The sequence below is a fragment of the Macrosteles quadrilineatus genome, unplaced genomic scaffold (genome assembly GCF_028750875.1).
Source record: "Macrosteles quadrilineatus isolate MER2022 unplaced genomic scaffold, UCM_ALF_1.0 Scaffold_1__1_contigs__length_201487025, whole genome shotgun sequence".
Taxonomy (NCBI): domain Eukaryota; kingdom Metazoa; phylum Arthropoda; class Insecta; order Hemiptera; family Cicadellidae; genus Macrosteles; species Macrosteles quadrilineatus.
The window spans coordinates 151,398,507-151,421,438 of NW_026542594.1; the positions used below are offsets into that span (position 1 = coordinate 151,398,507).

At 33.3% G+C, this 22,932-nt stretch overlaps 1 protein-coding gene across 1 annotated transcript in view; it reads left to right on the forward strand.

Moving 5' to 3' along the window:
* LOC128987442 (uncharacterized) overlaps window positions 1-22,886 on the forward strand; it is a 50,338-nt gene extending 27,452 nt beyond the window's left edge. Inside the window, exons 3-11 of the mRNA XM_054408291.1 lie at window positions 820-926; window positions 1,683-1,788; window positions 6,149-6,208; window positions 8,280-8,355; window positions 9,955-10,073; window positions 10,617-10,958; window positions 12,120-12,343; window positions 14,146-14,561; window positions 14,901-22,886. Of these exons, the coding sequence (XP_054264266.1) occupies window positions 820-926; window positions 1,683-1,788; window positions 6,149-6,208; window positions 8,280-8,355; window positions 9,955-10,073; window positions 10,617-10,958; window positions 12,120-12,343; window positions 14,146-14,561; window positions 14,901-15,037 (1,587 nt within the window). The 3' untranslated portion in view covers window positions 15,038-22,886. The remainder of the gene's footprint in view (window positions 1-819; window positions 927-1,682; window positions 1,789-6,148; window positions 6,209-8,279; window positions 8,356-9,954; window positions 10,074-10,616; window positions 10,959-12,119; window positions 12,344-14,145; window positions 14,562-14,900) is intronic.
* Window positions 22,887-22,932: the final 46 nt, after the last annotated feature.

Below are 22,932 nucleotides of genomic sequence, written 5' to 3' on the forward strand. Positions count from 1 at the left end.
AGATAAGCGTATGGTTCAGTTCTCATCGCCCAGCGTGGGAGCGGAAATGCCGAGATTCCTAGAAAGCGGCGGTTAAACCGAGCTGCTCTCAAATCAAGGTCGGTTAAAACAAACTGTATTATTTTACGATCAAAGGCGGATAATCCGATTATCGGTTAATACGAGGTCGGTTAAGAGGGGGTTTACTGTACTAAACTTTACCCTCCCTGTTGCAGCAAACCTAAGTACTTGTTAAACTAATTCTATTTAAATAGGGAATAAATGTGATATTTTTAAGTAAACATTTTAGTGTAAATCCAATCAGGTGAATGGAAATTTTCTTAGTCTGCAGGTTTGCTGCGGCAGGAGTATGTTGCTTTTATGTTGGTTTTGTATGATAAAAGACATAAAAGGATCTAGACAAAATTATTATAGGCTAGTGAAATAAAAAAATATATTCCAGCATCAGTTTAATGTCCTAAATTAGAAATTAGCATAATAATGTTTGGGAAAGACATTAAGTAAGAGGCCTACAGTAACACTTGGTTTCCGATGGCAGTCAAACTAATACTGAGTGAACTAAACTGAGTTCGTTAGGCCTATCTATGTTAAATTTAGTGGGTAAAGAATAAACCTACTTGAATAGAATTATGTCCAAATTTAGGCCAACTGAATTATCTTTATGAAAGTGCCAACATCCATTTAAGTAGACAGAAATCACTGGTCCAAATTTTCATTGTTGTAAGAACGTTCCCCTATCAATGCTGTGTAGGCTATTGTAGTTGTAGGCTAATCATCCTAAATATAGGTAGCATTAACAAAACATGTTTTCACTTTTAGCTGAACGAGCAGTCAAATGGGGAGAGCTCCGAGTCTATTGCTCAAGCCTCAGTGATGAACGATTATGTTTCCAAACTTCTGGAAGACGATTGTAGTTTACCAAATAAGTAAGTTTCTTACTGAACCTTTCAATTAGTTTTTAAAGTCCAACAACATTTACCAGTAGAAAGGTTATTGTACATATCAATAATTTTGTGCTATTTTGTGGATTTTTATTGTTTGGAAATAAATTAGTTATTAGAATTCATTTAGCCTAAATCATTTATAAATAATAGAATATTTTTATGAGTTTTATCTAGTAACCGCTTACAAAATAATAACAGTGCATGTCTTTTGCAGAATTTGCTAATAATTTAATTTTCTAGTTCTTTATCGTGTTAACTAACCACTCGGTAAACAATTTTATAATGTTCGTAAGCCCCTTAGCCTTGTTATAATTTTTCTGGAATTAAAGTTAATATATTTTCTATTAATGTTTTTATTTTATTTTTTTCATTTACCATTCACCATGTTAGTGTGCTATCATGGTGCTTTGTTCTATTATTTTTTCACTTAGTTTTTCGTACTAAGATAGTTGATGTGACGTAAAATATGCTTTAGCTTACAATTTATAAGTCGTCCTATCAGTTTGACTTGTTTATAAAGTTGATATATTCAACATAAATCAGTAATTTACATCAGCGATGTCGGTGGCTCAATTGAACTATTCTACATCCATTTCTATTCTTAAACTGGTTAGGCTGGAATTCAGTATTTAAAATGTGTTAGTAAAAATACATATGTTAATGTAGATTAACCAAATTTGGTTCATTGACTGAACGTAAAGTGTGTCAATTATTTTTCATCTGTAACTTGTTTTCCAGACATCATAGTGTGGAAGATGGCTTCTCCCCTCTACATAACATGAGCAGTTGGGTCCCTCCTCCAATCAACAAACCCCCACCTCCCCTGCCTCGGTCATCTGCTTATGTAAGTTTTAGTAACTGTCAGTCTGTACATTCTGTCATTTTGGTGCGTGTAAATATTAAGTCCTCTGACATTTTAGAACAATATTGATTGTTACAATATCAAGTAGGCCTAATGTTTGCAAGTTTATTTCTTTAACTTTACCAACCCAACATTAAAAAAAAAAATATTGTTTACAACTGGTAATACAGTAGAACCTCAAACCTCCATGTAACAAATTACTCTATATAGCAATGTATTTTGCAATACGCCTGCAAACGCCACATCACTCAATAGATAATGTGTCCCCTATGATCAACTCAAGGAGGCTACCATTGGGATATCGGAAAAGGTAAGAATTAAAGAAAATTTTAAATGGGGAACATTCCTTTATTTTTTGAGGCAGTAAAAAATATGAATTCAGTTTTTTAAGCCATTTTCCAATATGGTGGCCAAATTTGAAATTTCTTATGGAGCACCCGATATTTAAACATGTATTCAAATTAGTGATGGTCGGATCCCGGATATCGGACTACCGGATCCGCCGGATCCAAGCTAGAACCGGCACCGGACCGGATCCAAAAAATTCCGGATCTTGGGCTGGATCCGGTTTTGATGGATCCGATTTTTTAAAAAATTTTCCCGATTTTTATCCTAACACAAAGCTGTCTGTATCACTGTACAGCCCCGATTTTTTTACCAACACAAAGCAGTCTGTATCACTGTACAACCCCGATTATTTTACTAACACAAAGCTGTCTGTATCACTGTACAACCCCGATTTGTTTACTAACATAAAGCTATCTGTATCACTGTACAACCCCGATTTTTTTACTAACATAAAGTTGTCTGTATCACTGTACAAACCCGATTTGTTTACTAAAATAAAGCTGTCTGTATCACTGTACAACCCCGATTTGTTTACTAAAATAAAGCTGCTGTATCCCTGTACAGCTCCGATTTGTTTACTAAAATAAAGCTATCTGTATCCATGTAAGAGACCGATTTTCCCCCGATTTGTTTACTAACACAAAGCAGTTTGTATCTCTGTACAACCCCGATTTTTTTACCAACACAAAGCAGTTTGTATCACTGTACAACACCGATTTTTTTACCAACACAAAGCAGTCTGTATCACTGTACAACCCCGATTTGTTTACTAACACAAAGCTGTCTGTATCCATGTACAAGACCGTTTTTCCCCCGAGTGTTTGTCTCTTGATGCAAACAACTTATATGGCTAGGCCATGTCTCAATGTTTGTCTCTAGATGCAAATAACTTATATGGCTAGGCCATGTCTCGATGTTTGTCTCTAGATGCAAATAACTTATATGGCTAGGCCATGTCTCAATTTTTGTCTCAGATGCAAATAACTTATATGGCTAGGCCATGTCTCGATGTTTGTCTCTAGATGCAAATAACTTATATGGCTAGGCCATGTCTCGATGTTTGTCTCAGATGCAAATAACTTATATGGCTAGGCCATGTCTCGATGTTTGTCTCTAGATGCAAATAACTTATATGGCTAGGCCATGTCTCGATGTTTGTCTCTAGATGCAAATAACTTATATGGCTAGGCCATGTCTCGATGTTTGTCTCAGATGCAAATAACTTATATGGCTAGGCCATGTCTCGATGTTTGTCTCAGATGCAAATAACTTATATGGCTAGGCCATGTCTCGATGTTTGTCTCTAGATGCAAATAACTTTTATGGCTAGGCCATGTCTCGATGTTTGTCTCAGATGCAAATAACTTATATAGCTAGGCCATGTCTCGATGTTTGTCTCTAGATGCAAATAACTTATATGGCTAGGCCATGTCTCGATGTTTGTCTCAGATGCAAATAACTTATATGGCTAGGCCATGTCTCGATGTTTGTCTCTAGATGCAAATAACTTATATGGCTAGGCCATGTCTCGATGTTTGTCTCAGATGCAAATAACTTATATGGCTAGGCCATGTCTCGATGTTTGTCTCTAGATGCAAATAACTTATATGGCTAGGCCATGTCTCGATGTTTGTCTCTAGATGCAAATAACTTATATGGCTAGGCCATGTCTCGATGTTTTTAGATGCAAATAACTTAAATGGCAAGGCCATGACTCAGTGTTTCTCTCGATGCAAATAACTTATATGGCAAGGCCATGTCTCAGTGTATAAGATATATTAACCTTTAAACATTACCGATTTATTTTTAAACAGTATGATTTAAATTGGCATTCTGTTAATTACGTTTTTTTTTAACCCGCCCTTATGACAGTGTGTATCTGGATCCGGATCCGAAGATCCGAAGATCCGGACCCGAATTTTTCAAGATCCGGATCCGGATCCGGTACCGACATTTTCTTGGATCCGCCCATCACTAATTCAAATAGAAAATGCAATGTAGGCCTAAAAACGTTTTTAATCTTGACATTTTTTTCTCTAAAGCTACTCGTTTAGGAGTTACAGCCTAAGAAAAAATGAAAATGTTTTTAGGCCTAAATTACATTTTCTATCTGAAAACAAGATAAAATATAGAGTGTTCCATAAGAAATTTCAAAGTTGGCCACCATATTGGAAAATGGCGGCTGAATGTTGAAAAACTAAATTAATATTTTAATCTGCCAAAAAAATAAACGAATGTTCCCCATTTAAAGTTTTCTCTAATTCTTATTGTTTCCGATATCCCAATGGTGGCCTCCTCAGTTGATCACCCTTTATAGTGAACAAAATAAGTATAAAACTCTATATTGTACAAGGGTTGTTTTTTTTTTTCAACCTCCGATAGGCTATGAACAAAAGACAAGTTCATATAAAACATTAAATTTATTACCAAAAGTTTGGTCCATTTATGGTTACTTTTTGACATAATCACCAAAGAGATTGAGACATTTGCTATATCTGTGCACCAGCTTTTTAATACCCTCTTCAAGAAAAGTGGCCGCCAGTACATTAAAAAAAATTCAAAAAACAAAAAAATGTCAAAAAAATTAAAAAATCAATAAAAAATAAAAAAAGGACTTTAAAATGTCTAGAAATTCAGTAAACAAATCAATAATGGTGAATCTGTGGTTTATTTAACCATTCTGCCAACTTGTTGAACCAGCTCATTACTGTCGTTTCAGATGACTTGGTTCAACAGTTTGACAGGATGGTTAAATAAATCACAGATTCACCATTATTGCTTTGTTTACTGAATTTCTAGAAATTTTAAAGTCCTTTTTTTATTTTTTCTACATTTTTTAATTTTTTTGACATGTTTTGTTTTTTTTAATTTTTTTTGTTTTTTGAATGTACTGGCGGCCACTTTTCTTGAAGAGGGTATTAAAAAGCTGGTGCACATATATAGCAAATGTCTCAATCTCTTTGGTGATTATGTCAAAAAGTAACCATAAATGGACCAAACTTTTGGTAATAAATTTAATGTTTTAAATGAACTTGTCTTTTGTTCATAGCCTATCGGAGGTTGAAAAAAAAACAACCCTCGTATAATGAATATTTATTTAGTAGTTTCATCAGTAATTTACCTACCCCTGTTAAACGAATATCTAAATTACAAAACCCTTATATAACAAACCTCCATATAACGGATTTCTATCCTCCCGAGCCCTGTATTACATATTTAAGCTGTCGTGACAGGGAAGTTTTCAGTTACTCAATTCCCATGCGCAGTATCAGTTGATGCACATCTATCACAGTGTTCATATTATATCATGTAACAGTAGCTTCTATTTGCGATATATACACATTTTTTTTTATACATAATTTGTGTTGTTGATCACACCTTTTAATACTACTATTTTAGTTTCATGGCTAAACCTCTTGTGCTGCCTGTAGCTTCAATACTATTCTATTACTGTATTGTTATCTTCCATAAATAAGGATTGTATACAAAACTATAGCATCGTACCAGTACAACATATGGGCTATGTATGGGCCTAGAACCCTACCTAGATAGTTCTTTAAATAGAGGTCGGAGAATTACAACAAATCGGATTAAGTGCTTTAAGGTTTAGTAACTTTATATTGCTTTATACATTACCATACAAAGCTTTACAAATTTCAGCCAAATTCAACCTTATTTTAATGAACCTTTTTTTTTAAGAATATACCTCTATATAAAGTAAGTACATATATTTCTTAATTTCTTTAAATTTGTTAAATTGAGGTTCCACGATTTCTCAACTTGCTACCTTTAATCAAGGCACCACACAAACATAGGACCAGTAAGGGGCATTAATTTTGTGTAGGCTAACTAACACTCACTGTTTGTACCGCCAAATTTTTAAAAAGGGCGTAGGACTACATGACAAATTGCATGCAAAAATAATACTGCCCAGATAATCAAATATTGACAAGAGATCAATTACTTTATGTCTAATGGAAGAATATTGTTTCAGCTTGATTATGGTATGAGCTTACTGAACATTGGAGACAATCACCCTCCTGCCCATGCAAATGTAAGTTATATTCTGATTTAACATTGTTGTAAATTAAATATTAAATTATGAGCTCAAGCACATACTACTTCTCATAAATTTCTTAGTCTACTTCACGTTTTAAGGGCGCGCTTTACCCCTGACACGCCACCGAATGCAAGGGTTTGCAAGATATCTGTTTTCACCTGCTACATTGAAGGTAGAATCAAAGTTAAGGTCTCATATTAAAGAGGATCACATTTTCTATAGTTCTGCGTTTCATTATTTCAATTATTTTTAATACACACCTTCTAAATTTGTTATGTAGGACCAGAAAAAGGTCTTTTCAACTAGCCCTAACTTATTAAAAAACGTTATTTGAAAAACGCAGAACTATAGATTGGTCTTTAAACTACTATAAGCCGTTTAGACCTATAAGCCGCGTAGCTATCATTATTGGTTAATTCATAAACAGGAATCTCTTGGAAACCTCTGCAAGCGCTTCTCGCGGCGCTGTCCAATGGTGCAACATAGCAACTGAAGTGAGATTTACGAGCTGAGGTAGAGCACACCCTTAATGTATTGTTTGTTATGATTGAAAACTGTAATCCTAGCTTAAAATCACTGCAGGAATAAAAACGTATTATCATAGATAATACATACTCCCTTAGTAGATTAGTCATCTAAGGCCCGGTTTCCCCAACTCATTTAAACTTAGTTTTAAGTTAAACGGCGATTTAAACTTAGTTTAACTTTTATTTGTGTTTCCCCAAATTTAAACTAGGTACTAATCTAAGTTCAAACTAAACCACCTCTCGACTTGGTTTAACTACCGGGGATAAAATAAACTGAGTTCAAATTAGTAAATTACAACAGTAACATAACCTCAAATCAAAACAAAACGTAGGGGTTAAAACAATAATACTGTAATTGAAGCAACTACAAATTCTTTTGGACGAAAATATGCTTGGTTTAGGGCTAGCGTATAAGTTAAGTTTTATTTATATTGTAATTTATTGTTTTTATTAAGTTCTTTTTTTACATTTGATTTTATTTCAAGTTAGGCTACTTTGATTGCAGTACTTGCCCCTTAACTCAAGCGGAAGAGTTAATAGACATTTTAGAAGCAGTAGAAGATAAAGATTATGACACTTTAGTACCTAGAACAAGAGAGCCTACTAAAATAAGGGACAGAATTTACCATTTCAATAAATGGAATGAATCTGAATTTAGCAACAACTTATAATAACTTGATAACATAACCCTAAACAGTGATGTTATTCTAGCTGCATTCGCATTTTGCTGTCTCTGTCTGCTCTACTGAGTTGTAGCGTAGCGTTGTGGTGGTTGTAGGAAACACTAGCCCAAAGCCCACCGAAAATTCCTTACAAATACACATTCAGGATTGCCAACCGCTTGAATTGCCGTTTATCTTAAACGAAGCCAGTAAAATGTTGGAGAAACCGAACACACATTTTAAACGGAGTTTAAAAATAAACTAGTTTATTATAAACGTAGTTTACACCATTTTGGGGAAACCGGGCCCTAATGGAACAGCTGAAGCCAATTTTATTGTTAGTTCTGTACGTCCAACTATAGAGGTTATGTTTTGTTTACAATTTGTTTCTTGTTATTGCAGTCATTTAAAACCTCGTTTAACCTAATAAAACGATATAATCATAAACAATAACTGGTCTCCTAGCTATATAACCAAATAGTAAAGCACAAATCATGAAAATAACCCTAAAATAATAGAAACAAAATGTTGTCTACACTAGCGATCAGTGTGGACGTACATGAACTAGACACAAAAAACAAGCTTCAAAATTTACAATGGGATGAGGAGTCTACTTGTGTTGCCTTGTCTATGGTATTATTCAGGCAATAGGGTATTTGACTAAATTGGTACAACTAACAAGCAGGCCTCTAGTTACTTTTCTTGAAGGCAGTCGCTGATTTCTATTGTTGTTATGTCATACTGTTATATTAACACTATAGGTCGGCCGCTTAGAAAACGACCTGCGCGCTAATGCTAAACCAATGCTGGAGGAGGTCGCTTTCTAAGCTGCCGAACTATAGTTTCCACTCTCACTAATCTCAATGTTTACTACAGGGCTTCCATATGGGAGAAGATCTGAAGGTACACAGTGAAAGTCTGTTCACCACCAACTCCCCTGATTTGGACCCAGGTATTACAGACTATTATATTAGTTAATTTACCACATCATTAAAAGCTTCTCAATACAAAAAAAATTGTGACCTACAGGGTGTGTTTTTTAAGTAAGTAGCCTACCGGTACTGTTTTTCACCCTGCCGTTGCAGTCCACGTACTTGCATGCGCAGTAGGTCTGATTCTTCCTTGATTACGTTATGTACTGAGTGTGAGTCCTGCCGACTGTGATTTACTGGCTGTTATAAAATGTCTATGATCGATATTCATTGTGAGATCTGTACAGTTTACGGAGAAAACATTATAAGTAATGGAACAGTAAGAAAGTGGGTGAGAGCATTTAAAGGGCCAAGCAAGTGGACGTCCATAGGTTATTGAAATTTAGTGCAGGAAGTGGACTATAAGATGAGAGAAAACCGATGCTTTACAATTTCCTCCTTACAGGATGATATTCCTAATGTTTCTCGTAAAGTGTTCTGTGACTGAGCACTTAAATTACCGAAAATTGTGCACACATTGGGTACCGAAAATGTTGAGGGATGTGCACGAATCACATGTTTGGGCAGTGCATTGACTTGCGTAGAGCAGTACCACAACAACGGTGATGATATGGGTGGCCTATGTCACACCAGAATCAAAGCAACAGTCCATGGAATGGCGGCATTCACATTCACTCAGATACATGTTCAGTTTGCAAACAATTTCAGCCTGGATAATCATGTGCACAGTTTTTTGGACAGAAACGGATTATTGCTTGTGGAATTTCTGCCTCCTAATGAGACGCAATGCAGCAGCTTACTGTGAGACATTCCACAATCTGTGCTGCTCAATCCAGAACAAAAGACGTGGCAAGTTGAGCGATGGCATCGTTTTGCTGCTTGACATTACCGGTCTGCTAGTGGCGAATCAGACCAATGATCTCATCACATCTTTTTGATGGGAAACTCTAGATCATCCTCCATACAGCCCTGATCTGGCACCCAGTGACTACGTTCCTACACTTGAAGGATCGCTTGGGCAGTCAGCGTCTTCAAGACGATGGCGAAGTCAAAATGTTGTGATGCTTTGGTTTCAAGTCAAGCAGTATACTTCTATAAGGAGGGTCTCCAAAAACTGGTACAACATTATGCAAGTGCTTCAGTATTGACAGAATTTATGTGTTACATAGAGATCGTCATATGATTCACATTGATAAATTTGCAACATTAAATTGAGCTACACATCACAGAAAGTAGATTAAGGTGTACTGGCTTTCATGTAAAACTAAACTATGAGATATCTTAGCACTGTTTTTCTTAATGTAACAACAGTACTTACTTAAAAACACGCCTCGTATATCTATTGTGCAAGTAAGTGGTAGATCTTATGTGTAGCTGAAAAATTGTTTTTTTAGTTGAATAGGCCATGCAAAATAAGGCCAAGCTGTCAGAGTATGCCTAATTTTTCCTCGCCTGTATATATCAAAATCATGATTTTCCAGCGTTTTAATCATCAATCCGTTTGAACTTAGTTGTTTGATAGGTAATTTTATACGTTGAATAAAAAGTGTTCCTGGCATTTTTTTTTTATTAGCCAATTCAGTAGTTAGGGTATATATCATTATACATTACTGTTTCAGTGACCTCTCTCTTTGGTAACGATCTACCAAATGAGCAACAAATGTACAACTATATTCAGAATAAGCAAAGTGTCAACCTGGAATCTCTTCTAAATGACTCAGTTCCTGTGCTCAACAAGGTATCTAAAACACACACTTGTACTTAAGTTATTGTCATTATTTTTAGTTTAAATATGTTTCTGGTCTCTTTTAACCTAAAATTCGCCTGTCCACATGGGATAGATAACATCAAGCTTTAAGCCTAGGTTTGGCTTGCACACCTATAGTCTAATTTATATCTTTCTCCTGGAGTAATTTATTTACTGCCTATCATTGTATCGATAAGAATTAAGTGTAATTTGTTCTATATTTGTAGAGTATAATATATTCTAATACATGACAAATGATACAAACAAAGACATGAGCTGATACAAAGACAATAGAGGGAAGCAGATTGCAATGCTGGCTTATTCTTCAAATTTCTATTTGTTTGACTAAACACCTCACATATTCAGTGCTCACCCTACAAATCTAATCACTTACAAGGTTGATTTTTAAAACTTTTGAATATTTTGTTTGAATAAATTAGTTGAACATGTAGCCTTTTAAGGTTTACTTAAAAATTAAACATGTTGCTCCTATGTTTCTCGCTATCTAGTAATTTAGGTATGACTTGGTTACAGGTAGATGAGCAACCCCCTTCTGTTGGTTTGATTGAAAATGGGTACGAAAACCATTTTATTAAACTACCAATCATGGATAACGGCTTCTCAAAACCACCAGATAACGCTTTCACAAGAATCGAAGGAATTGACAATAATTTTGTGAAAATGTTGCAAGATAACAGGACCAACAAAAACATGACAGACATTTTCAACAAAGCAATGATGCCAGACAAAAATGTGAAAGGCTTGGAGATGATGAGTGATGGCATGCTGAAGTCACCAAAAATAGACTTGTTTACTCCGCCACCAGGAAAATATTCACCAATAGGTTTTCCAAGGAATAAAATCCTTCCTGTACAGGTATGCACAATCCCAACTGAGTCATTATGTTGTTTAAACTATTATACATCTGTATTACGGTAGGCACCATCTTCTGCCACCTGAATGGCGAGTCTGCTAGATTAAAATCTGGCCGGTAATGAGAAGTCTCAATACTGGGATCCCATCTGTTTTTTTATTCCATTAAATCCCAGGATTAGCGTCACTTAATCTTGTGAATAACAGTATTACAAAACCAATATTTTAGTTTACTTGGAAATTTTCTGTTTTTTTAATGTTAAGAAAGGAACATAAGTTACAGTGTGATAGTGAAAAAATGACATGACAATCAGTGATTGAAGTATTATTTTATTAATAATATTGTAAGCCTAAAAATATTTGCTACAAACACCCCAATTGCATTATTGCGAGATTTATATTTTATCACTTCTTAGCAATTTGTTTTACACAATAAGAGAATCCAATCAAAGAACAAGGATATTTGGTTCTTTGAGCTCCAAATATCCTTCGCAATACACCACCACATACACGGAGGTCCTTCACCCACACAAAAATGTAACAGCTTTGCGGCAGGCCATCCGATAACAAGTTCGCAGCGCATGCTAGCTGCTGCACAGCAACAATAGACAGATTTTTCAAAAAAATACATCTCGAGTGCAAAAGCACATTGCTCACTCTAAAAACCATGTCTACTACTGTACTGAAAGTAATATTTCTAAAAAATCCCTAAGCAACAGAATAATTTGAGACTAATACTCCAGCACATTCCCACTACTCACAGTGCAATCTTTAAAGTAGGGATATTTCCCTGCCCAACCCTGTATTAAAGACCATTTCACGTGATAGTTACTGAAAAGGCAAACACGTCTGTACTCGTTAATGCGTGCTCCAAAAATGTTCCCTACTGTCTGAATTGCCCTCATGACTTTCAAATAAAAACATTGCTTGGTTTGTAGAATTTCGGGGTCTGTAACTACCACCATTTTGGGACTAACTAACCAAAATATTTTAAATTTGAAATTTGAAATTAGAAAAAATTTCAAAATAAGTCAGACAGAAGAAAAATAACAGAAGAAGGGTGATAGATTAGTTAAGGATGAATCCTGTGTTCCTAGCTTAATATTTTGCCAAACCAATCATATGCCTGTATTATTTGGTTATGATTATATTTTGTTTTTGTAGCAATCGCCAAATGGAATGATGTCCCAACGAGAAATGATGAACGTTATGGAGATGGGCTTCAACAACAACAACCCTCTAGTAGCAGACAACAACTTGGACAAGATGTGCTTCAGTTTCCCCTCAGTTGCACAGATGTTAGACCCTGCCATGCTGATGCATTTTCGACCAAACAATCCAGACCTCTTCCAGCTTTATGACTCTGTCGCTCCAATGGCTTTCCGCAAGTAAATGACTAATTAAACTACTTTATATTATGTTTTGAGGTCTAAGGTCTACAATATTTGTAGATTTGGATATTTTTATATAGGCCTAAAAATATCATGGTTCTAGAAAATCTGTTGACTTTGGCAGTAAGTGGGTGTGCGAAGCAGAAAAATTTTTTCGATTTGATTCAAAAGATTTTCAATTTGAATCGATGCAACTCAATTGAAAGCAATACGGCATTTTTCTATCCATACTTGTCAATAAAGTGAAATAACAATAATTAAATTTACCACATTTGTGTAATGCAAATTTTTGTTGATGAGGTATTAAGCCTATCTATACATAAATGACATATATGTATTGTGAAAGATATTTAATTTCAATTATATTTAAGAACAGGGTGTCCACATTCTGGAAAGTCAGGGATAGTCATGGAAAGTCATGGAAAAAAAATTTGGTCATTGAAAGTCAGGGAAATAGGCAAGAAGTCATGGAAAGTCATGGAAATTTCCAATTATGGATGGATTTGAGGGGACCATTCAATGCTGTAGTTGGCCGCAACCCCGACTGTTGTACCATTTTTCAGGATTTTTCACAAATGTTCGACAATTCAATTTATTACAGTTGTATTATTTTATGAGTTTTCGGTTTGTTTTAGTTCATTGTTGTACCTATTGTACTCCATTGTTATCTGTTATTACATATTTCATTATTTTCTGCAAAATAACATGTCCAGGCAGTATTATTTGTGTGTGTATGTTATATTATAATTTGCATGTAAAGTTCGTGAGTCATGGAAATCAATGGTAAATGGTCATGGGTAGTCATGGAAAGTCATGGAAATTAATGACAATTTTTTTGTGGACACCCTGAAGAAGAACCTGTATTGCTCCAAATGTCAGTGAGCTGCTTCACTTGCCTATTTCATATTTTTTACTTGCAGAATCATATATTGTTAAGCATGTTACCTATTTTATAATATTTATTTTACAAATAAAGATAAATAAAAAAAACATTTGTAAGATTTATACTGAAACATTCAATTGGTTTACATTGATAAAATGAGAGGATAGAATCAGACCTACATACTACAAGGTATACAATATATATAGCTTTGGACCTACAAAAATACCTAATTTATCAGTATAAAACGCCAGTATTACTAGTTAAGTATCAAGTAGGCCTAACAATTTTTCAGACTTGTGTTGATTTTAGATTGATTTTGGAGTGACTTGTTTTGGCTATGTTTACAGTAGTAAAACATGTCTCACACTGCTTACACTTAACAAAACTTCTAATCATTTGCAATGTCAAAACAAAAAATTAAACGGAAAGTAAATAAAAGAAACGTCAACACTTAAAATATAGTTATTTTAAGTGTTATAAGACGTTTCTTTTATTTACTTTCCATAAATTTAATAACACGTACAATGCTGATCAAGAAGTTATTTAAAAAATTAAAACAATTAAAGCAATATTTACATGCGAAGAGTTAATTAAATAAGAACGCCTTCAAAAAAGGAAACACGCTCTTGTATTGCAGGTATTGCATTGATTTTCTGCAGGCGTTTTTCGTATATGGATACTGATTCCCACATGAATCAAATCGTTGTTTGACCACCACTGAATTGAATCAGAATTTTGATGCATCCCACACCCCTAATTAATATCTTGCCTCTCAATAAGAGGAAATTCTATAAACAGACCAAATATTTGTTAATTGTCTTTTAAGGACTATAACATTTTTCTTTGATACAACCCACAGCATTACATCTCTAATTTGGTGTATACAAGTTCTTAAAAATATATTATCTTTTTGTAGACGGAGTGGTCCTGCAAGTGAGCTCCATGGATTCCTTGAGCTCTGCTACGATGAGTTCAAACGGTTGGAAAAAGAACGCAAGAAGACTGAAGCAGATTTAGCCCGTAACAATCCTGGGAAAAAGGTATCCTCTGCAAATAACATCCCGGTGCCTCGCTTACCGATGAACCCTACCAGGGTGGATCGTCTGATTGTTGACATGTTACGAGAACACGCCAGGGTGATAACACTGGTCGCAAAGATGGAGAACTTACGAGGAGACCGATTACCGAACAATATAAGTATCAACATGCAGAACTGGCTGGACGCTATTCGTAGGGTGCAGGCTTGTCGCAGAGAGGAGATCCTCAACAGCGGCAACAGGCGCAACCATCACCCGTATCCACCATCACGAGCTCTTCCTCCAGATGAGAAAGGTACATAATTTAAATAAAATAAAAAAATGTATATCTAAGGGTTTAATGTAGGTTAAAAACAAAAACTAGCATGCAAGTTGCTGAAATGACATCATCAGTTTTCCAAAGACTGGTAAATACACAGCGGACACAAATCTAGACTATGGTCGAACTAAGAGACATTGTGTCCTCGAACAGGCCGAAATGTGAAGGTAGCATAAAAGGTGACTTGGTAATTTGACATTTAGCCTGGAGGCTCATGCAGTTTGTCTCTTGGAAGATTTCATTATTTTATAGCCACACTTTGTAATTACCTCGTAGCCAGATCTGGTAATAATTGTGTCTGGTTGCCGGTTGCAGACATGGCCGCACTAGCTGCAAGCATCAAGGAACTTATTTGCAAGACACGCAAGGCTCGCTCAGGCATGTACGCAGCCCTCAATATGACCCTGCCTGACGACATCTCCACTAATTCAGCCGCTAGAACCTCCAAGTAAACATTGCTCACCAACTAACAATTAATTCCTTTCTATAATCTTATTCACAAAATATCCTTGTATTGTTTTGTTTTTTGTATTTTCATATTTTAATATGCAATCATGCCCTCGAGTAAATGACAATTTTTCAGTGGGTAGAATAGTCTTTGATAGATAGTACGATGTTCATAGATTAGATTAGTTTTTCATTTGTTGGCATCGAACTCATGATGAGTGTAAGCAATAATGATGTGTACTTGTCCGCTAAATGTTTCTATTCACCGGTCGGTTTTCGGCCAATGGTCCTATTATCAGGGTTGTTTGAAAACGAGTTTAGAGAAGTCCTTACTTATATTTTTATGACTGATGCATTTTCCTCTCTATTAATAGTTTTATAGTTGTTATAAAAGTATTTATTTATTCTCGTAAAGTGCAGTATTCGTTTTTAATTTTAGTTCCACTGTAGTTTTTATTTTTCACAAAGCTATCTGATGTGAGTAGTTGTATTGTTTAGTTTTTTGTTATAGTAGGAAGAACTACTAGATTTGGTTTTCATCGCTTTAAATGCTTTTATTTAATTTTAGCAATTGAGAATCTCTGTTGGTTGTAAATCACTGATTATTTTATAGGTTGAAGTATTTATTTTATTCTTAGTAATATTTTCAAATCAAATACCTCTTGGGGTATTATTATTGCTCGCCCCACTGGGTATAAACGTAATGCTCAACATTCTACCTTTTCTTTTTTGCTGTGGCCCCAAGTCAACATCACTCATTTAGCAACACAATCCGCATAAAGACAGTTTACTTCACTGTAACCTATTTAATTAACCAGGCTTTGCATTTTTATTGTAGGTACATATTTCAACTTAAAGTTGCTAAAGCGCCCAACCAAAAACATTGCATTAAGCTATTTTAAATATAATTCAGTATTTTCATAAGTAATTTAATTATTGAAGTGACACTCTAAACCCAATTTATTTAGTTAATTAAGTAAAATAAACCTCTATCATTCCCTACTTGTACTTTTGTTCTTGAAAGAGCAAATCTGTATATGTCTATTACAATAATATTGCTACATTTGTACCCATAAGCATAATGGTTGTTTCTAGGTTCTTCAACAACATACTTGTTACAAATAATTCAACATCTTGACAGTATAAAATGATTAAAACTTCAAAACACATTTGTATCAAGTTTACGTTTTGTATAAAACTGAGCTTTTATTGCACAACTTAACAAAGACAAAGGTCAATTTAGAGAATATTCAATGTTTGTATACATGTTTAGTATAATTAACTGTCTCATTTCATATTGCTTTTTAATGTCAACTCTGATGAAATCAACTTAAATGTCCGGTACACATTTTCATGGAGTGATTTTGTTCGGCATTAAAAATAAACTGTTTAAGGAGAGGAATTTGGAAAAATAAATATCATCCGTGAATTATTATTCTTGATATGATTTTTAATAATAAAAATGTATGTGCTAGAAAAAATCTAAAAATAAATTTAAATCTCAGATAAGTTGGGACTATACGGTAATAATTAATACTTAATAATACTCTTTTTTAATAAAATAGTTTATTTGAGACTATAACACTGACTAAAACTGTTAACAATGTTATCACTTACCTATGAACATTATAAAAAACTAAATATAATTACAATTTAGTTTAGAAAAATTATAATAATAGTATAAGTGTTAATGATTAATCACTCGTCCATAATCGTAATATCTTTCCGTTGTTGATGTTGTGAATCCCAATCTGCGTTATATGTTGACTTGGTGCGGTCGCCAGCTATTTTATCTGTGTTGTGGAATGGTACCAAAACTTAATCCTTTATAATAAAACCAAATGACTGATTTAGTGTACTTTGTGGCTTCTAGAAATATACAGTGTAGGCCTATGATGTTCGCATTGCAATAGTAGATGTATAGTAACATTGTGATAGATTCACGTACTACTTCTTTAACATCGATTTTTACAGTATATCGTATCGCTAGCTGTTAGACAATCCTATTTTAAATATGCATGTGATATTAGTGAGGTCCAGAATGGTCCTGATGTAATATTCTAATTGTGGAGTCCGAGTACTGACTCTCTAGCACAAGGCTCTCTTTGTTGTGTGTTTAGACTCGGGCCTAGTTCTCGACATCTCGCTCCGACATTTGCTCAACAGTCTCCCATCAATCTGAGTGAAATCAATTCTTAGAAAAAAGTGGGTGTCCGCATTATTGTAAAATTTTATATCCATATTTTTATGTTATCATAACAAATGTTATATTCATTCATTCTGATTTGAATCCTCTGGACCAAGGCAATGATAGTACTATTTTGATTGTGTTTTGTTTTAATCAACTAAAATAACGTTATTATTCTTACTGTTTTTTATACATAAAAGATTCAAACTTGTCATATTTTCCCATCTTTTTTAATGAAACCTTTCCAGTCTTGTAACTATTTGTAGCCTACAGCTGATATCTATTTATCATTTGTGTGATTGTCCATCTGAAATAAAACATAAAAAGTTTTAAAAAAATCTGATTTCATCTATAATTATGAAATAATAATGAAAGTGTCTGTTAATGAATATCGGTATACAGTATTAGTTTTCCTTTTCTTAGCCATGTTTGACTATTCTAGAGCATCGAACCTTCACTATCTCTCGTTACCCAGAGATGTCGAGAATGAACGTCCGCTGGTTGTTAACTGTTTGTTGAACACTAGCTTGATTGTTATATTGTTGTCCTATTGTAGTATTAAGTACATGTGCAATGCTTCCACTGGCATCTTTTAAATACCAAATAGTGAGACATTTAGATATCTCTTAGACTGGTGGTGTTAAAATTATTCTAAAACATGCGAGTTGTATTATTTATCTGTTAGAATGTAGTTACCGTAGCCCAGCTTTGAGGCTTTTCTCTTTGTTTTTTATTCAACTGCCAAAGTGTCGTGCCTCTGTGTTGGGTATAGAATGCAATTTCAAATGCATTATTGTACTGTCTCGTCATGAGAGTTTAGTATTGTCTAGTTTATTAGTATATATGGTTATCACAAAATAATGTTGTACTTAAGACAATTATCTGTGTTTGAAACATTTTGATGTGAACATTTTAAAACTTTAAATTTTTAACATTTCATGGAGAAATTCCTATACTAGTGATTTTATGTTTGAATCTCGTATATTATTTTAATCATGGTTTTTGTTTGAGATTGTTTTGTGTCTATATCTAGTGTGTGTCGGGCCTTTGAATTTTCTTCTCGGTGTTTTACTTCAACCTTAGTGCAAGTTTGCAGGATTAAAATTAAAACAAAATTGCAAAGGTTTGAAAAAATTAAAATCTACAACAATTTAGCTTTTTTTGTTTAACCCAGATTGTTTTCCCTTGATCACTTTTTTGGCAGGGAAATTTTAAAATTTTATACCGTACATTTAATTTAAATTGAGTTGAATTTGACAGCAAGTTCAAAATGTCAACTACAATCTTTACATTACCGTACCTTCTAACATTTTAATTTAATAATGCAAGAATTACAAAATGTTTCAATGTAGACAGTGGAAAATATTCTGTTAATAATCAAAACTATACTTCTATGGAATATTTGTAACGGAGAATTTCTTTTCTTTACTGTACATATTTTATATTTTATGCATATCATAATGGAGGTTAAAAGTTTTTAGTCATCGGGTACTCGGTAGCTTTTCACCATATAGTCCTAATTTATTGTTATGTGTTTCGAATTTAACATTAATTTTGTTATGTGTTAAACTTTTATTTATGTTAAATCTCTTTCTTAGTTGGTTTAGTATTAGGGATATATATTTTCATTATTAAAGGTGTGCTTTTGTTTAACTAAACGTAATCTAAGCTTTTTGAAAATTCATTGCAGTTCAATAGACTTGTTTTAATATTGAGAATGAAGCAGTATGCTAAGAAAAGCCTGAATGTATTTTTGGATTATTGTATAATCGATACTTGTGTGACTGTTTACGTGTTTTAGACATGGTTTGTGTACCCCTTTTCGCTACAATATCAATGGCTACTACAGACACACGTTTCCCGACAAACTGCAATGATATTTCTAAATCCGTCTGTATCATATTTTGCACTCGCACAATCTTATTTATTTACAAAGGATGTGTACGAAAATACCAATTACTATTTGATCGGGCTGTGGTAGAATTTTAATATTTAATTGTGGGTGATAATATGTACTCGATAGTGTAGTGTAGTGCCATCGGACCATATACTGTTGAAGTACGCTCACGTCATCCTGCCAGACTACAGCACTCTCGCATGTAGTCTCCAGTGTGTTTACTGTTTAGGTTTACATAAGAGCTTATCCTTGAATCAAATTTGTATAAGAGTTTGTATTTTTGAGTTGGGATGTTAAATGTGCGGACTGCTAGCGTAACACCAAGTCTCTGTGATGATCTTCCTTAAGTTTCGTAGACTAGCTCACTGATCTCTTGCCACTGTTTTAACACCATTTCAAGGCAATCAATCACTTGTCATACGTTCTAGATTAGACGGGTTTCCTTAAATTTTAGATTCCTCCAACTATATTTCTATATATTAATATAATACTTTTTCTTCTATTCAAATAGATATTTCAACTTAGCTTTTAATAAGAGTTTTTTAAACAATACTTGAAGTTTTTGAACTATGGTTTGGTTTAACTAGAGTCTGTTATAGTTGTTTTATTATAAAAGTTCAATTTAATTTTAACTAGGGCTAATATGTTTTGGTACTCTTATTCAATGTTTAAAAAACCTGATACGGTTATTTCTGTATACTTTCTTGCTTTCCATATTGACTCGCTAACAAAAATTATATCTGAAAAAACTTAAAGGATTTCTTTAATTATTTCTGTAGTACTATTCTGATTTAGAGTTACTAAGAACATGTCCAAGTTTAAGCTTAAATGTTTAGTTTATGTAAAGACAAAGAACAAAATCTTGATCAGAACAACTAGGCTTATCAAATGATGGGAGGACATTTAGGTATAGAAACTTTATTTTTAACAAATTTGCTTTGGTTCTTGTTATTAAATATTTAATTTGGCAAACATTTGTTCATTAGTTAGTAATCTTCATGTATACTATTTGAGAATCTAGGGCTATTTTCTTTATCTTTAAAATGAACTGTTAGTATGTAATATTGTGACACTGCTACACGTATTTTTTTACTCTTTTTTTAAGCTAAGCAAATCTTTCAATATATTTTAATGGATCATGAATTATTTAACTGAATAAACTTAAGACATTGAATTAAACCTATATATTCTACATTTCTAATAGTATCAGCATAGTGAGTGGTGAAATGTTTTTTTTAGTTAATACAATTTTAAGAATAATTTGAAAAATAAAACAAAGTGTGGACTATAAACAAATTGTGAATGTTACCAATTTTTTGTCAGAATAGTTCAATGGAGGTTTTGTTAAAAGTAAAACTACTTATACTTAACTCTCCACTCAAAGTTATTAATTATCATATTAATTCTATATATTTTATATTTTTTATGATGTCAATTATTTGATAAGTTGCTAAAAGAAATTATTTTGCTCAAAATGTACAAAAAGTTAGTTAACAATACAGGAGTTTTGATACTACATAAAACAATGGTTGTGGTCTGTGGTGGAAACAGTATTTGAATCAAACCTAATTAAACAGTCATTGGAAAACACTTTTGAGTAAGTTTTCATTAACCTCTAAAGTGTTAATTATGTATTTATCTAAGAAGTATTTTGGAATTGTGTCCGCACGGAATTAACATCCCAAATGTTAACGTGTATTTGTTTAATAGTTGTGCTTATGTATCTGCAAATGCATATATCTGCCCTAAATGTGTGGCCTTGTTTTTTACTCTCAGGTAAAGTGTGAGGTGCAAGGTATAAGACTCGACTTCATTGTTAGACTTTTGTTGGCTTATAACATAACCTGTAGATATGGGGATGACAAGTTTTGTCACTGACACATCTATACACTGTGATTTACTCATATTGAGACATACACTAGGACATCACAGAACACACATCTGCTTAATACACATACAATCTATATAAATCTCTCCTCGGCTCATCTGTCAACTCCCAGTATATAAATACACCCGAAAATTCTTAGACGCAGGCACAATCATAATCTTTAGATAAATTCAGACGGACCATATTTCTTCCACATTACCTAATACACGCCGTAAATTAAAAGTATTTATACAATGTGCTTGAGATTAGTGAGACACTATTCAAAGGGTTTTCTATAAGATGCAAGAGAGAAATAGTATTTTAATGTTGATTTAAAGTAGCCTATAATTTTAAATATTAAATCGTATAATGCACACCTAGGCCCTGGAAAATTACATTTTTGTAACTGGCTGGCCTGACAAGAGTTATACAAAATTGAAATTATGAGGGTTCTTATTCTGCCATTTCAACCAGGAAAACCATTTGAATTTGCATTACAATCTTGTTTTATATTGACTGAAGTATTGTTGAAAATGTTTACTTTATATACCTAATCATTTTGTGATTGCCTAAACAAGTCAAAATGAAGCTATTTAATCCCACAGTGACGATTAACGTGTGCAACTTGTTTATGGTCAAACGGATCAGCATTCTATAATAATGTTAACTAGGGGGCTTGAGGGATTTGGTGAAAAGTAGTAGGCATGTTGACCTCCAAAGGACGAACGTTTTTTTATGTTTGTTTTTTTATATTTATATATATATATATGGTAGGAAGAATTTTTCTTAAACACTACAAAGGTTTGTAATATACTTAACCTAGTAAATTGTGTCTGTTGGTTCTCAATACATTTTTTCAATGTGCCTAAGTTCTAAGTACTTCATTAGCCCTCTTTAAATAAATATTGCCATTTTATTTGTTGGCTCAATTAAAATAAAATTTAGAAAACAAATAACTTTATTACAAATCAAAACTACTTAATTTAAATTATTAGTAGCATTTTTTATATCTAAAACAAACCAAAGCTATTAGAATATGATTCATTACATCGAAAAGTAGTATATTTTTCACATTGTCAGATTTATTAGCCTACAACATTTTATAAATTTCTTTTATCCAAAGTGATACTAATTTTGGTAAAATTTAATATAATATATTTTATTAATTCTTTGTACCTAGTATATTCTGTGCCTTTGATTCAACATTAGTTGTAAAATAAGTTTTCCTACGATAGTGTATAGTACAAAGTGAGTGAGGAGGACAGATATATGCATTACCTTTGACAATCGATCCATTCAGCACAACTCACATATCAGTGTATGCAACGAGTATTTTGATACGCTAATTTGTTGGCCAGAATACCTTGTAACTTTATCTTGGACCAATAATGTAAATGTTGTATCTCTTTTTGTTTCATGAGTGTAATACTGTGACAGAGGTTTTAGACAGTTCCTCTTTTTACCCAGTGTGTTGACGTCATCGATGTGGTCAACTTATCCTTTGTGTACTGTATTTGTGGTTAGCTCATGTTCAACAGATCTAATTATGTTATGCTCAAATGGATTTATTGTTATATTTATGAGGTAAAAGATATTTTATGTTAACAAAGTTTATGTAATTTAGATTTTTTGTAGTTCAATTGAGATACAAGCAATATTGAAGTAAATATACCCGAAATAAGTTTCCTGTTTGTTTTCATACTACATAACATAATTTAGCTGTATCGATGTATCGGTGTTGATTGATTTTAAATAAGTGAATATTAATTACTTAATCTTGCTAATAAAGGTGCAATCAATAAGTTAATAATTTGCTGATTGTTTACACAGACTTGTTTTGTTATATAAAGTGACCTTTCTGTACTAAGCATTTCAATATAGGTGGGTAATGTTAACATTCAATTCTGTGTTTTATTTTCCCCATATTTGTTCCTCAATTGGCTAGAGA